The following is a 15478-nucleotide window of genomic DNA, read 5'->3' as shown; positions in this document are numbered from 1 at the left end:
TTTTTTTTTTTTGATAATTCTTATTGCTACATATGAAAATAACAAAAATGTAATAAATGTTTTATGCAGAAAGTAGCGAATAGCGACCAATGTATTCATATGGCTACGTATGTCCTTTCTTGTATCATATTCGTATGGCTACATCTTCTTTTCGACTTGCTTATTTCTTTTACCTGTAACGAGAATTTCTTCTTACATACATTATTACAATTCAACACGCGTACTAAAACGATATAGAAATGATTATTTACATGCAAAGAATCAAATAATGATGCTAAGGTTACTCTGAAAAGTGACGCTTATTTTTTTTAGGACTTTCATCAAATTTGAAGGCTTTTATACTAAACTCTTAATACAGACAATCAGCCACTTAGTACCATGGTATGATGATATTCCTCTTCACTTGTAAGTAAGAGGTATTAAGTTCAAATATCGTAGATGACGAATTCGATACCAAATTAGGTTGTATGGCTTACCCAAACTTCCTCTCTCTCTAATGTAAAATATATTGTTGTACTAAAAAAAAAAGATAATTGTTATCAGCACTCCAAAAATCTCATTCTATACTCCAAACTTTCTATATTGGGAAAGAAAAATACATTTGTGAGGAATGTATAATGAGATTTTTAGAATGTCAATAACACTTCCCAAAAAAAATAGACAATAAAAAACACAGGTATAGATTTTGTGGCATATTTGTGGCATATCCCCATTATGTGACTAATTATGTTTTTAGAAAAGTCAACGTGGCTGCTATAACTGTTTTTTTTTTTTTTTTCTAATTTTTTTAATTTTTTAAATTAGGCACATCACTAGTTCTCGATCTTATTTTTAATTTGATCATTTTCTTGATATAACAATTTAAGTTACTCTTTGACAAGTTTGGTAATATGATCCTAGAGGATTTTCTCTATAAATTTTGTTCATCTATCAAGAACGAAAAAAAAAGTCTCTTTTACCATTTAAGTTACAATAAATTCGATATCTCAGCAGTGGCAAGACTATAACATTATTTCCAAATATCATACATGCATGCACCTGCAGCAAATTTGGAACGCTCTATCATCATATAACAGTTTCATTATACACAGTATTTGAAAGTTGAAACACCTCAAGTTACTATAACACATAGTAAGTAGTGTGTCCCCTAAATGAACGATAGGGTCTAAATAACTCGTAAATTAACTATGGTTCTATTTCATTCGACAAATTTATATTTCAAAACATGTAATCTTTTACGTTTATTTCTTAATATTGTGGTTAAAGAGAAAACTCTCTCCATGAACTAAACTATGACACAAATTTTATTAATAACAATAATAATAATTATTGACAGTTTTTTTTAGTAATAATGATTTAGAAATTTTACAACTAAGGGCCGCGCAAATCCAGCCGAATATAATTCCAAATCTAGCGTTATACATGAATTGCATAAGCAGGACTACTTATCAGCTATATGAGGGGAATCTTGGTCATACAATAAGCACCACTACTTATCACTCTGCTTATCAGTCTAAATACATCTCATCTCGTTCTCGCAATTTGTCTGCTACCGTTTCTCTCTCCTCCAAATCCCTAATCCTCCTTTCTTCTTCTTCTTCTTCTGCGTATAAATACCTGAGCTCCAAAACACCAAAACACCAAAACAAAGAAAGCTAGAGAGAGAAAGTTAGAGAGAGAAAGCTTTCAAACCCTCCGATCTGAGCCATCGATATTATTAAGGTACCTCCTTTTCCTTCTCATTTTTCTCTCTGATTTCGTTATTTTTCCAAATTTTCCAACTTTTATCTTTTGTTGATTGATTTTTCGAAACTGAAAATTATATGTTGAATTATTTGAATTTTGCGCGAAATATTGGAAATTTTGAGTTTATGAATTGTTGAATTGGAGCAGGAGGTTTTAGATTTTTTACTAAATTAGGGTTTGGCGGGAGGTCAGGGACGACGATGTCCTCGCTTAGCAGAGAGCTCGTTTTTCTCATACTTCAGTTTCTGGATGAAGAGAAATTCAAAGACAGTGTTCACAAGTATGCTCAAATTATCTACTTCATTAATTTTTTATTTATTAATTTTACAAATATTTGTATATAACCGTATGTAGCTGCTAATTTATTAGGTGGTTGTAATTCAGTTTAATTTGTTTCGATTTTCGATTAATTTTGTTGTGATTGTTGTGGGTGTGGAGGTTGGAGCAAGAGTCAGGGTTTTTCTTTAACATGAGGTACTTTGAGGACATGGTGACAACTGGGGAGTGGGAGGAGGTGGAGAAGTATTTGTCCGGTTTCACCAAGGTTGACGATAATCGATACTCTATGAAGATTTTCTTCGAGATTCGCAAGCAGAAGTACCTTGAAGCTTTGGACAAGTAGGTGTTTTGAATTGCTTTTTTTAAATCAATTTGGTATTATGGTTTAATCCTTGTCGATTAATTTATTCCATTTGAAGTTTTTTTTCTTTCCCCATATGATTCAAAAGTTAATAAATGATTATTGTAGGAGGGATCGAGCAAAAGCTGTGGACATTTTAGTTAAGGACTTGAAAGTTTTTGCAGCATTTAATGAGGAACTTTTCAAGGAAATTACACAGCTGTTGACTTTGGAGAACTTTAGGTGAGAACAAATTGTCTTGTGCTGTTGTTGTTATAGGCGGCTGGTTCATGTTTCTGTTATCTGTATGACGTGACGTGTTTTTGGGTATGCATTACTTTTCAGGGATAATGAACAGTTATCTAAATATGGTGATACTAAGTCTGCAAGGAGTATAATGCTTGCTGAACTGAAAAAGTTAATAGAGGCTAACCCATTGTTTCGTGACAAACTTCAATTTCCTACCCTGAAGAACTCGAGACTGCGAACTCTTATTAATCAGAGGTCCTTGAGAAGCTTCTGCCTCGTGTGTCTGAGACACTACATTTTTTCTTACTTTAGCTTTAAGATATCTGGTTTGCTAACTTTTATGTCCTGAAAACTGCAGTTTAAACTGGCAGCATCAGCTTTGTAAGAGCCCAAAGCCTAATCCAGACATAAAGACCCTGTTTGTAGACCACAGTTGTGGACAACCAAATGGTACCAGGGCTCCATCCCCTGTCACTAATCACTTAATGGGGGCAGTCCCTAAGACGGGGGGTTTCCCTCCATTGGGTGCTCACGGGGTAAGCAGAGCAGAAAATATATTGTTTTCATAGAAGGTCAGACTGTCTCTAAGTTGAAGATTGACTCTGGGTGTATACATATGTAGGCCTTTCAGCCCACACCAGCTGCTCTTCCAACATCTCTTGCTGGATGGATGGCAAATCCATCACCTGTGGCTGTACCTCATCCCTCAGCTTCTGCTGGGCCTCTTGGGTTGGCCGCAGCTAACAATGCAGGTATTATATCAATATTGAATGTTTCTGGAGCATTTAGCATGGAAGTTTGACATTGTTATGGTTATCTTGTATTGTCCTTTTGTCTGAAATTTTTATATGACATGTTGACTGTATTCTTTTTGTTCTCTTATTTAACATGTGTTTTCTATTGTAGTTATTTTCTTAAATTTGTACTGGTTTTTTTCCCTGTTTTTCTCTTTATGTATATATTTACCATCATGGCAGCCATCTTAAAGCGCCCTAGGACTCCTCCAACCGGTAACCCAACTATGGACTATCAAACAGCTGATTCTGAGCATGTTCTGAAGAGATCAAGACCTTTTGGGATAACAGATGAGGTATAAATCTATCCGTTAATAATTGCATATTCTGATTTGTCTGATGGAATTCTGAGTTACGTTGCTAATTTTGAAATTTTCTTTTCTTATGACATATATTCTTTTGACCGTGTAAATATTAAATTATTTCAGTTTTACAGAAATAAATTTATTTCATCCTTAATGTATTGTTCCATAAAAGGTAGGTAGCGAAATTGTTCCCCAAAAGGCCAGTAACAAAAGGGTAAGTTAGATTATGCAAAATACTAGAACATGGCTGATGAGGAAGGATGCTTAACAGAAATAAAAGAATTTTTTTTTTCTTATAAACATGATGCAAATGGTCCTGCAGTTCCCTTTTTTTTTTTTTTCATGAGCAGTGCGCAACTTTGATACCAAAAGTTTGTATAGCTTTATTTTACAGAAAAATTTCAAGTTTCAACTTCTTAGTTTATGTAATTGATTCTATATTAACTCAATTTCAAACAGGCCAATAATCTGCCAGTAAATATGCTGCCTGTTGTGTATCCTAATCAGAGCCATGGTCAGAGTTCCTACTCTTCTGATGACTTGCCCAGGTCTGTTGTTATGACTTTACGTCCAGGTTCAACTGTCAAGAGTATGGATTTCCACCCAGTGCAACAAATTTTACTTCTTGGTAAGCTCTAGAGAGCTGACCTCCAATTCCACTCATTGTGAATTATTGTATTTGTATGTCTTTTTTATGTCATTGTTTCAAATGTTGGATTATAGCTTCTCTTTTAGTAATAAGTGATTTATGATTTCAGTTGGAACAAACATGGGCGATGTCATGGTATATGAGCTACCAAGCCTTGAAAAGATTACTGTTAAGAACTTCAAAGTTTGGGACCTTGGAGCATGTTCAGCTGCTCTGCAGGTTTGGCTCTTGGTATTCTGTAGTATCATATGGTGTTTTTTTTAATAATCGTCCTTATAATGAAATAATATTGCGTCCTGTAGGCATCTTTGGCCAGTGATTATACAGCATCAATCAACCGTGTGATGTGGAGCCCTGATGGGACACTTTTTGGTAAGTGTTGGTGTCCTTGATTTTGTGAAGTAGCCTTATGCTAGTTCATCAAACATTGTCAAGAATTAAGAAATGAATCTTAAACTGGTTATGATGACTCAAAATTCTACTGCAGGTGTTGCATACTCTAAGCACATTGTACACATATATTCCTACCATGGTGGTGATGATTTACGAAATCACCTAGAGGTTTATTGCATCAACCTTTCGCTTCGAAGATAGTCTTCTGTCATTTGCTCTTGTTATTTTATTTTATATTGTTTTTATTTTGAAAATTGTTATTGGCACCCCAAAATCTAATTGTGCACTCCAAACTTTCTATATTTAGAAAGTATTTTTACTCTTATGAGGAGAAGACAATTAGATTTATGGAGTGACAATAATAGTTCCCTTTATTTTTATCTCTTGTATGTTTTCCTATTCTTGTTGGACTTCTCAATTTCCTTTCTGGGGGTCACATTGACTTAAGCATTACTGTTCATGTCTTCTTGTTTTCAGATCGAGGCTCATGTTGGCAGCGTTAATGATCTCGCTTTCTCATATCCAAACAAACAGCTGTGTGTTATCACTTGCGGAGAGGATAGGTTCATTAAGGTTTGATCTTTGACTTGACTAATTCTAATTCGATTTTGCAGGTTCAAGTTCATAGTTAGTTATGATTGTTCAATATTCTGCAGGTTTGGGATGCAGCCACTGGGACTAAGCAGTATACTTTTGAGGGCCATGAAGCACCTGTATATTCAGTGTGTCCACATCACAAAGAGAATATCCAGGTACCATCTATTTATTTGATCATGTTGATAACATGGAATGTAAAATAAAGCTTTTGGTTCTTTTGTTCTTAAACACCTTCCTTCCCCCACCCCCACCCCGCCCCCTCCCCTCTTCCCGATCATGTTGATAACATGGAATGTAAAATAAAGCTTTTGGTTCTTTTGTTCTTAAACACCTTATCCTCCCCAAAAAAAACAAAGAGGAAATTAAAACTATAATTTTTTTTTCCTATGCACAAAATAAACGGAGAATCTGAATCAGTTCTTACTTAACCGTATGTAATTCGGTCAAAGATATTAGGACACTACTTTTCCATATTTATTTTTTGGGATGTCACTACATTGCAAAAGGTGCTCAAGTCATTTAGAAGTGTGGATAGTGAAGTTCGATTAAAACCTTATACAGATAGGTGAACTAATCCATATTAGTCTCACTTTCACTAAATGGGGGAATAAAAAACTAACTCATAAAGTAAAAATAGACAAAAAGAATTGAGGGGCCTACAACAAAATCCTGTTTAGTTTTCAACTTCGTCATTAGTAACTTGATTTGATGTCGCATAGATTGCACAAGTATATGGTACTTTCTGTTGAAGTTCTGATTTCCTATTGTTTCTTGTTCCAGTTTATTTTCTCGACATCTACTGATGGGAAAATAAAGGCATGGTTGTATGATAATGGGGGCTCAAGGGTTGACTATGATGCACCAGGCTATTCATCTACCACTATGGCATATAGTGCAGATGGAGCAAGGTTATTTTCTTCACCCTTTACAAAGTCACTGTTCTTTTGGTGATGTTGATATTAATATTTCTTTTATCTGTTATATATCACGGACATCTTCGTATCTTCTCTGAACAACATAGGTTGTTCTCATGTGGGACAAATAAAGAAGGGGATTCATATTTGGTGGAGTGGAATGAAAGTGAAGGAGCTGTAAAGCGGACCTTTCATGGTCTTGCAAAGCGTACTGTTGGGGTTGTGCAGTTTGATACCACTAAAAATCGGTTCTTGGCTGTTGGTGATGAGTTCACAGTCAAATTTTGGGACATGGACAATGTTAACCTTTTGATGAGTACTGATGCAGATGGTGGATTGCCGGTGGGCATCACAACTTATTTTCCTGAATGAAACAATTCCTTCCAGATAACTCACCGTGATCTTAAAAACCTGCAGGCTTCTCCCGTAATCAGATTTAACAAGGAAGGAATATTGTTAGCTGCCTCAACGAATGACAATGGTATTAAAATTCTGGCAAATTCAGATGGAATTAGGTTGCTAAGAACTGTGGAAAGCCGCGCATTTGATGCTTCAAGAGCTGCTTCTGCAGCTGCTGTGAAGGTGAAGTTTCAACTTGGCGTACCATGTTAAAATCTGTTAGCTAAATGCGTTGTTTAATATGCAGGCACCACCAACAGGAACATTTGGGCCTTCCAACATTCCTATTGGAGCAAGCATTGGAGATCGAGCTGCTCCTGTGGCAGCCATGGCTGGACTGGTGAGTTCATGATCTCTCTAAAATATTAGAAGCATTGCTATATTGTACGATGTTACTGTCATCAACATAACTTAATGCTTAATATTCTGTCTGATCAAAATTTATGTATTATGCATAGGAAATGTGTTTGAAACTAAAAGTTCAATCTTTTCGATGGTTAAAAAAGGGTGTTTTTGTACAATGGTTTAACCTTGTCCTTCTCTTTGTTGATCTGTGTAGAACAATGACAATAGAAGTTTGGTTGACGTTAAACCTAGAATTGCGGATGAGTCGGTTGAGAAATCCAGGATTTGGAAACTGACTGAAATCAGTGAACAATCACAATGCCGCTCTCTGAGGCTCCCTGATAGTTTAACAGCAATGAGGGTACTAATTCTCTTCCATCCTAAATTGTTAAGTTGTAGCTTTTATTGCTTTACCGTCTGTAGTCATTCATATATTTCCAATGCCTTTGCTATTTAACAATTGTGCCTTGGCTTTTATTGCGACATGTACTTGAAGATTTTTTTTTTTTTTTGAGAAATTATTTCTGATTCCCTTGAGACATTTCAGTAAGAGTACTGCATAATGAATTTCTGTAATATATTCATTTGCTTTGTGTTTCTTTTAAAACATTTTCATGAGAACTATGCATGTTTTTATTGTGAAGCTCTGATGGATAATTATTTCAGGTTTCTAGATTAATATATACAAATTCAGGACTTGCGGTGTTGGCTTTATCATCTAATGCTGTACACAAGCTCTGGAAATGGCAAAGAAATGAACGAATACATAAGGTATTAAATTTACTAAAAAGTTAAAACTGATGGTTGCATTGCATTATATATTTTTTTCTTTGCATTCCATTTACCAAAATGTTTGTTTGTGTAGGCCACAGCTAGTAGTCCACCGCAATTGTGGCAACCTGCTAGTGGAATATTGATGACTAATGATATAAGTGATACAAACCCTGAGGATGCCGTTCCATGCTTTGCACTGTCAAAGAACGACTCTTATGTTATGTCAGCTTCAGGGGGGAAAATATCACTTTTCAATATGATGACATTTAAGGTAGATGGTTTCTTCTTAACCTCTTACTCATAAGGTACTGGTTGATTAAATATGCATGTCTATAAACCTTTTAATACGGCCGTGCACAAGATAATCTCAATTGAAATTGGTGCTTCTGTAGCATCCTTTAGAATGCCCTTTCTATAATCTACTTTCACACACTTTGAAAGGTAGAAAAAATATATCATAGTATTCACTCTGCCGACCATCATTCCCCGAATACCCTTAAAACGTAATATGACAACATTTATGGTTTTATATTGTTGTGTTTAATGCTATGCCGTCTGCAGACAATGACAACATTCATGCCCCCACCCCCAGCTGCAACATATCTGGCATTTCATCCTCAAGACAATAATATCATTGCCATAGGAATGGACGATTCTTCTATCCAAATTTACAATGTTCGGGTTGACGAGGTGAGGTCTTTGGTCACTGAACTTTAATTTGTCAGTTTGTGATGATAGAGGGAATAGGGGATTGCTTACAATCTGGATGCTCCCCTTTCACAGGTTAAAACCAAGCTAAAAGGTCATCAGAAAAGAATAACAGGCCTTGCCTTCTCTCATACTCTTAATGTGCTTGTGTCTTCGGGTGCTGATTCCCAGGTATGAATTAGACGACATGCGAGTCTATATGCATGCATTTCCCTGTGCTACTAGGCTTTAAGCAATGAACTGGTGACTATCAAAAGTAACTTATCACGAATAGCCAAGCCAAAAGGATCAATGTTGTTTCCAGATGGTTAAACTTTCAGGTCTTCATGGTAGTTCCCTTTGAAATCATTTTGTTGCGTAACCTGTAACTGGTAAATGCATTTTTGAAGTGCGTCTCTTTAGAATTGTGGCTTACCTAGTCCTTACTTGCCTCAGGCATTTACGAAATTCTGTTATTTGACAATCTTGGTTTTTAACCAATAGTGTCTTTCTGTTCCTCTTTTACATCATGCAAGACACGCTTCAATAGTTTTACTGAATGTTGGTACTGAGGTTGTTAAGTCATTGATGCTTTTATTTCTGTTTGCCGCAGTTATGCGTTTGGAACACAGATGGATGGGAGAAGCTGGCTAGTAAATTTCTTCAGATGCCAAGTGGCCGAGCTGCTGCTCCTCTTGCTGATACCCGAGTTCAGTTTCACTCAGATCAGACGCATTTGCTGGCTGTTCATGAAACACAGATTGCCATATACGAAGCACCAAAATTGGAATGCCTTAAGCAGGTACAGATGCTTTGTGCTTAAATTTATTTTTGAGTATAATTTATCCCATTTATTTTTAAGTATATTTTATCCCGTTTTATTACAAAGACTCCATTATTGCATAGGCTTTGAAATTTGATCATTGCATATATACGCCACTGTCATAAATGCATTGCTTGCATGTGGTACGAGCACAAGCAAGCATTAAGATGAATTTTGCGGTGATTGTGATGATCTAGTTCGTTTAATCGTTTGCTTTTACCTTATTATTTGGGGTTTAATTAGTGCTGCTTACATGTTGAACTATGTTCCTCATACAGTGGGTTCCTCGAGAAGCTAGTGGTCCAATCACACATGCTGTATATTCCTGTGATAGCCAGTTAATTTATGTTAGCTTTGAAGATGGAAGTGTGGGGGTTCTCACTGCTCTTGCACTTAGATTGAGATGCCGAATACTACCCACTGCTTACTTACCTCCAAACCCAAGGTTTGTTTTCCTGTCAATACGATCCAAAGGCCTTTCCCATATGATATTTGTGGTCGTTCAGTTTTGTAAACAACATATCGAAGTACTAACAACAAAAGTGTTTAACAGCTTAAGGGTATATCCTCTCGTTGTTGCCGCACATCCCTCGGAACCCAATCAGTTTGCATTAGGACTTACAGATGGTGGAGTCCATGTACTTGAGCCATTAGAGTCAGAAGGAAAATGGGGCACTAACCCTCCAATCGAAAATGGTGCTGGGCCTAGCACGACTTCTGGAGCAGCTGGTTCAGAACAACCCCAAAGGTAACAATTCCATGTGCATGGCTTCCACCGAAGACCTCGAGTGTCTTTATCTCTTCCGTGATGATCCTGTTCCTGGTGTCACCGTATATTATTTTTTGGTGGGAAACTGCGGATTTAGGTGTTATAGTTTTAGGATACTTTAACCCAGTAGAATTCGTTATAGTGGCATTCGAAAACAGATTACGGTGAGGCAATTCCCCACGTTTAGGATAATTGGACGAGTGATGAACTACAGTTTAAAGTTTCGGAGAAATGCAGCGCCGGGCGAAAGGTTGAGATCGGACGGCCAGGGGATTCAGCAAAAGGTTGTAGTTGCTTTGGTTGGAGGCCCAGAATGTTTAATCTTTTTTTTTTCCTCGTAAGGTTATTGAGTCTTAGAAATTAATTTAAATGTGAACCGGAGATGGTTGGTTATTTTATTTTCTGTACTCTATTTATTGTTCTGGTGATAAATAAGAAAGCAGCTTTTGCATCTACGGGGGTTCGTTTGCTGTATATTTCCTCTACATTTCAACTGAAACAAAAGTGCTTATTCCCCATTGCGTAGTAGTCTAATTGACTCGCTTATGACAGCACTCTCTGAGCAATTTTGCTCGCAAGTGCTTTTGTTACAAGTGTTTTTAGCCTTTTACTATAAAGAATAAACACGCTGAATCTTTTTACTAAAAATCAAGTGCTTCTACAATAAACATGTTAAATATTTCATTAAAATCCAGAGTGTTTCCCCCAAGGAAAGCACTTGGAAGTACTTTTTAAAAGAATCGTCAGGCAAATGCTTCTTTATATAGCGCTTTTATTAGCCAAAATGTTCAAACTTTTACGTTAGATGCTATCAAAGATTCAGAAAATAACTAGAAGAAAAGAAAGAAAAACACAATTGTTGTTATTCACAGCTGAAATCGCTAAACGATTCAAATCTACTGAACATGCATTCAACTGCTATACACGGCTTGTCGATTGCTATCTTCTAGTTCCGTCTTCGGCCAGATTTGGAGTGTCTTCTAGAGTTAGCAGGAGAAGATTGCTTTGAAGGTACAGGCAAGACTGTTCCTCCTTTTATGCTGTCCGAGTCCGTCATGTCATTAAGTGTTTTTTGGGCCTGAATATAGACCGTAAAATCTCTAATCTGCAACAACCATCATTTAAACTGGTTACGAACCCAACACTACTTCAGAACGCTTGCAAACTAGCAGAAACTTGTAATTGCAATACCTGTTCTTCCAAATCGACTATCTTTTCCTCTCTTAAACTCAGCGATGCAGCTTCCCTAAAAGAACACAGAGTTTGAATCACGGAGGATACCAATACGGAAGAATTCACTGCCACTTATTATCGCAAACTAATATGTACCTCTCATCGATTTCCTTCAACTTTCTGCGCCAGGTTTCTTGGTCCTTGATGAGATTACGATTGATCTAAGCAACAAACCCAAAAGCAAGCACGACAAAAATAAAATTGACTGTCGGAAATAAAAAAAAGTGATTTAACTCAACATAGTAATAACCGTGGAAACCCAAAGTAAAAGTAACGTTCAAGAGAAGGACATTTACGAACTCACATCTGCAACAGCATTTTTTTCTTCAAGATATTTCTCCAGTTTGGCTTGCAAATCCTGCATCTTCGAATTTACAGCCTTCTCCACTGCTTCTGAAATAGTACTTTCCTTTTTACTTTTGGCCTCCATAAGTAGAGATTCATAATACTGAATTTAAAGAAGCAAAAACAGACGAGAGGAAAAGATTAAAGCATATGATTGGAAGTAAAAACAATTCTAATGAGATCAACAGCCGCATTAGGTAGATGCAAAAGTAAAAACACAGAGAACAGGTTAAGTGGCGTTTAGCGACAGCCTTACTTGTCTTTGATTCTCAAGCTGACTGGCAACAAGTCGGTTATACTCGTCTACAATCTGTTGTAGCACATCATCTAATCAGTTATGCAAATAAGAAAACGAAAAATTACGGATAGCGCTAGCTAGAGTACATACAGTGTCAACTTTGCTACTATAGAGGGCTCCACCAATTCCAGAATCAGCACTACATTCACAACCGTCACAAGCCTCTTCCAGTGACATACAAAGAGAATCTGTATCATTTATTATTTTTCCATCAACTTTCGATTGGTTCAGGCGGTGAACATAAGCATCACCAACATAATCCCAGATCTGCTGCCTGTCCAACTCAAGAGAATAGCAATGTTGCGTATCCTTCCAGTGGTTAACAGCATGGCCTTCAGTATATCTGAAAAAAGTAACAATCAATAATTTTCTGTGCACAATAAAGTTAAACAAGACAACGCCATATCTGATCAAGTAAAGAGCTACGTTGCTTTCTTGCTTTGAAGACAGAAATAACCAAAGAAGAAAGAACAATACACCAGGTTTACCTTCCACATCCTACAAAACCACAAATTATGCAAATCCAGGGATTCACTGAAATTCCACAGACAGAGCAAGCTGGTTTTTCATCCTGCTGCTGACAAAGTCGGCACACCTGGTGGCACACAAATATCAATTCAGGAACCATTCTTCATAAACCCAAGACAATAACCATATCAAAGTTATCAAGAAGCCAATGGCAATTCAAGCTGAAGTTCATAAACCCAAGACCATAATCGTTGGACAGAAATATTTTAAGCTATCCATTTGTCTACCCAAAAGGGGGTTAGGTTTGGTTCTTCCTGTGTTTATCACTATTACAGTACAACAAGATGGGATATGAACTAAGGGATTTCAAAAAATCTGAAAAGTATCCATAAGAAAATGGCTACATTGAGTGGGATGGTAACAAAACTGACCCTGTAACCTCCCAACATCACCTTTTGGTTAGCCAGTAAGTGTTAGACAATCTGTGAAATCTTGAAGGTCAACTGATAAAAGAATAGCAGTACATACAAGTAATAACGAATAGTTATTAGTGCATTCAACAATGCTCTTAACCAAGATCTCTAACTCAACAAGTAAAAAAATATTGGAACAAAGAACCAACTCACCTGACAAGATAAATAAGTCCATTTCGAAATGCAGGGACATTGAAATGAATGGTCACAAAGGGTACTCGCTATTCCGCCAGTGTCTGCATCCAATCTCTCTAACATTCAAACAAAAGTATAAATATCGGCACAAGCACTATACTTCTGGGAAAAAAAATGAAAACAGAACAGCTCCCCACACCCCACGGAAAATGGTGACTCACCAAGACAAACTGGGCAAGAAGGTAACTCAGTAAATTCTTTCTCGGGAGTCCCAGCTATTTCTTCTGATTCTGTGTAGTCCACAGAATCCAAAAACAAGATATGGCACACCTCAGCCTGAAAAAATATCAAACAAAGGATATAGAACAGACATAAGCTCAAGCTGTATAAGATAGATCATGCACGAAACCAAACCACCATAAAGACAAACCTCATTACCTCTCCGGGCGAATATTTCCTCCCATTAAAAATGCTATAAAATTCACCAGCTGCGTCCTGACTCTTACATTCAATCAAAACACTGTACCGATCCTCCATTCCGTCGTTCCTAATCCAATGAAGCAAACACTAAATCAGACTTGTTCGATGACTAATCAAACAAAAACACAACATAACGAAACTTAAATGTCAAGCAAAGATTTCGCTTCAGTCCAAAGTATTGATCATTTAGATTTGTAGCTCAAATAACAACTCTTCATTTCTTTTCAATTCACTTAACTTATATTCTTGAAATTATCAATGTAAGCAAAATACCATCCACATTTCTTGCAAACAAAACCCAAAGTTTGCCATTTCCTCAATTTCTTCAGAAACCCAATTCAGGGGTTTGATCAAGCAACCAAATGCACAACCCCAAATCGAAAGATTCAAAATTTCTACCTGATGAAGACGAGTTCGATGACATGGTCGACGTGGGACCCACAAAAGCGGATGAAGTCGTCGAAGGAGAGGTAGTTGGGAACGGCAACGACGAAGAGCATGGGGGATCGAGAGGCAGTGCTCGGCAGCGACGACTGTCTGATTTTCCGAAACAGGTGGACGATGCCTTTTCGCTCGCTGAATTTGGGGGTGGTTTTAGGGTTTGATTGAGCCGCAGCGGTGGCCTTGGAAGTTGTGACGGCGGTGAAGTCTGCGTCTTCGAGGCTGAGAGGGTGGTTGGTGTCCACTGAGTGAACTCGGAGGATGAACATTGTGGTTGCGGGCTACCTGAGTCGACCCGGTTCGGGGAAAAAAGAGAGAAAATGCGACTAAATTAACAAGCTGCTGGTATTCGCGGGAAGAAAGAGGCGGTTTCCTTTTTCCCAGTTTTTTTTCTTTTTTTTTGTTTTGGAGAAATCCCTTTTCCGAGTTATTATTAATATTTTCTATTCATTACCTAGCTATTTATAATATAATGAGTTATTTACAAGAAAAAAAAAATTTGATCACAAACTTATTATTTATATTTACAATTAAATTTGAATCCCAATAAATTAAAATAATTTTGAATATTACCCAAAAAACTAATTATTTTGTGAATTTTACCAAAATAAAGTAACATCGCATTTTGCATAATTTTGGTACTTGTGATCCATTCCTCATATTGGAGATATTTTCCCTGACAAAAAATTGTTGAGTTCCTTTTTTTCCTATATACGTATTTACTAAAATGAAATTCCTTCTAAAAGATGGGCAAAACTAAAACGGAATAGCTGTAAGTTTATTGTCGTGGTGATCATTGTCTTTATGTCCAACTCATAGCACCGTCTATTCAAACTTTCCCTTTTTTCATCCAAACTCTTTTATTTTTGCTTAAGTATAGATTAATGTAAAATATCGTTTGTATAAAAAAATAAAATTAATGCGTGAAAAAATATCATTTAAGATCAAAAAAAACATTTAGATACTTAGCAACATATTAATTACTTTACGATACAAGTAGTTCAAATGGATCTACATGGCAAGTTTTTACTGGACGTCTTATGTGTATTTTGACTATTTATCAAATATAGTTAAAAATTAACCCTTAATTTAAAAAATATCACTTTTTATAAAATCTTTCAAATATATCTAAAATTCCACCTAAATAGACACAAATACCCTCAAATTTAACAATCAAATAAATTAAAGGTTTTTTAGCCAAAATAATTCGTGACATTGGCATAACTTTTTAATTTGGTCCTTAACAATTAATGATAATCAATAGTAGTGTTTTTGAATTTGTCTATCGTGAATTATTTTAGTCTTTCTTAGAATTTGTCCATCACGATCATTTTAGTTTTCTTTTCGTGAAAAATCTGTCAATTGCTTTATTAGTGTAATGATGTGGCGCCACGTGGGTCTCACAAATACAATCATATAACGACATGTGGATTAACTTTAAAAACTATTTTTATATTTAAAACTAAAAATGATATTAGTAAGAAAAAAGACGTTGAAGGCATGATTCTGTTTCTCTCACTTGCGGTAATTGCAGCGGCGCTC

General features: G+C 36.3%; 2 protein-coding genes across 2 annotated transcripts; one reads left to right on the top strand and one right to left on the bottom strand.

The window, feature by feature from the left end:
• The first annotated feature begins 1544 nt into the window (after nt 1-1544).
• On the top strand, nt 1545-10514 carry LOC137732820 (topless-related protein 4). Its single transcript, XM_068472085.2, has 26 exons — nt 1545-1722; nt 1894-2026; nt 2185-2364; nt 2495-2608; nt 2711-2869; nt 2973-3150; nt 3237-3366; nt 3592-3704; nt 4173-4341; nt 4472-4581; nt 4665-4734; nt 4850-4923; nt 5233-5328; nt 5412-5507; nt 6133-6260; nt 6374-6608; nt 6684-6848; nt 6913-7005; nt 7225-7371; nt 7677-7781; nt 7876-8055; nt 8346-8474; nt 8568-8663; nt 9085-9273; nt 9573-9739; nt 9848-10514. The coding sequence occupies exons 2-26, from the start codon at nt 1947-1949 to the stop codon at nt 10044-10046; spliced, it is 3402 nt and encodes a 1133-aa protein (XP_068328186.1). The 5' UTR covers nt 1545-1722; nt 1894-1946; the 3' UTR covers nt 10047-10514.
• A 292-nt stretch (nt 10515-10806) lies between these two features.
• Nucleotides 10807-14323, bottom strand: LOC137732827 (BRAP2 RING ZnF UBP domain-containing protein 1). The gene is made up of 11 exons (XM_068472090.2): nt 13895-14323; nt 13454-13562; nt 13237-13351; nt 13034-13131; nt 12428-12534; nt 12030-12282; nt 11898-11951; nt 11601-11744; nt 11393-11457; nt 11255-11309; nt 10807-11168 (listed from the first exon to the last, which is right to left on the bottom strand). Exons 1-11 carry the CDS (start codon nt 14203-14205, stop codon nt 11010-11012), a joined length of 1470 nt encoding a protein of 489 aa, XP_068328191.1. The 5' UTR covers nt 14206-14323; the 3' UTR covers nt 10807-11009.
• Nucleotides 14324-15478: the final 1155 nt, after the last annotated feature.

Source organism: Pyrus communis, chromosome 15 (genome assembly GCF_041283825.1).
Source record: "Pyrus communis isolate YQ-2024b chromosome 15, ASM4128382v1, whole genome shotgun sequence".
Classification (NCBI taxonomy): Eukaryota; Viridiplantae; Streptophyta; class Magnoliopsida; order Rosales; family Rosaceae; genus Pyrus; species Pyrus communis.
The sequence above is the reverse complement of the archived record's forward strand: the minus strand, read 5'-3'. Positions and strand labels throughout refer to the sequence as shown.

What these genes read in the sequence shown, in the direction of transcription:
- LOC137732820 (XM_068472085.2), top strand. Translation starts at nt 1,947, where the DNA reads ATGTCCTCGCTTAGCAGAGAGCTCGTTTTTCTCATACTTCAGTTTCTG. An exon ending in CTTTTGGGATAACAGATGAG is followed by an intron (nt 3,705 to 4,172) that starts GTATAAATCTAT and finishes AATTTCAAACAG; the next exon opens with GCCAATAATCTGCCAGTAAA. An exon ending in GCAACAAATTTTACTTCTTG is followed by an intron (nt 4,342 to 4,471) that starts GTAAGCTCTAGA and finishes TTATGATTTCAG; the next exon opens with TTGGAACAAACATGGGCGAT.
- LOC137732827 (XM_068472090.2), bottom strand. Translation starts at nt 14,205, where the DNA reads ATGTTCATCCTCCGAGTTCACTCAGTGGACACCAACCACCCTCTCAGC. An exon ending in GGACTTATTTATCTTGTCAG is followed by an intron (nt 12,535 to 13,033) that starts GTGAGTTGGTTC and finishes GTGTGCCACCAG; the next exon opens with GTGTGCCGACTTTGTCAGCA. An exon ending in AGCTTGAGAATCAAAGACAA is followed by an intron (nt 11,745 to 11,897) that starts GTAAGGCTGTCG and finishes CTTTAAATTCAG; the next exon opens with TATTATGAATCTCTACTTAT.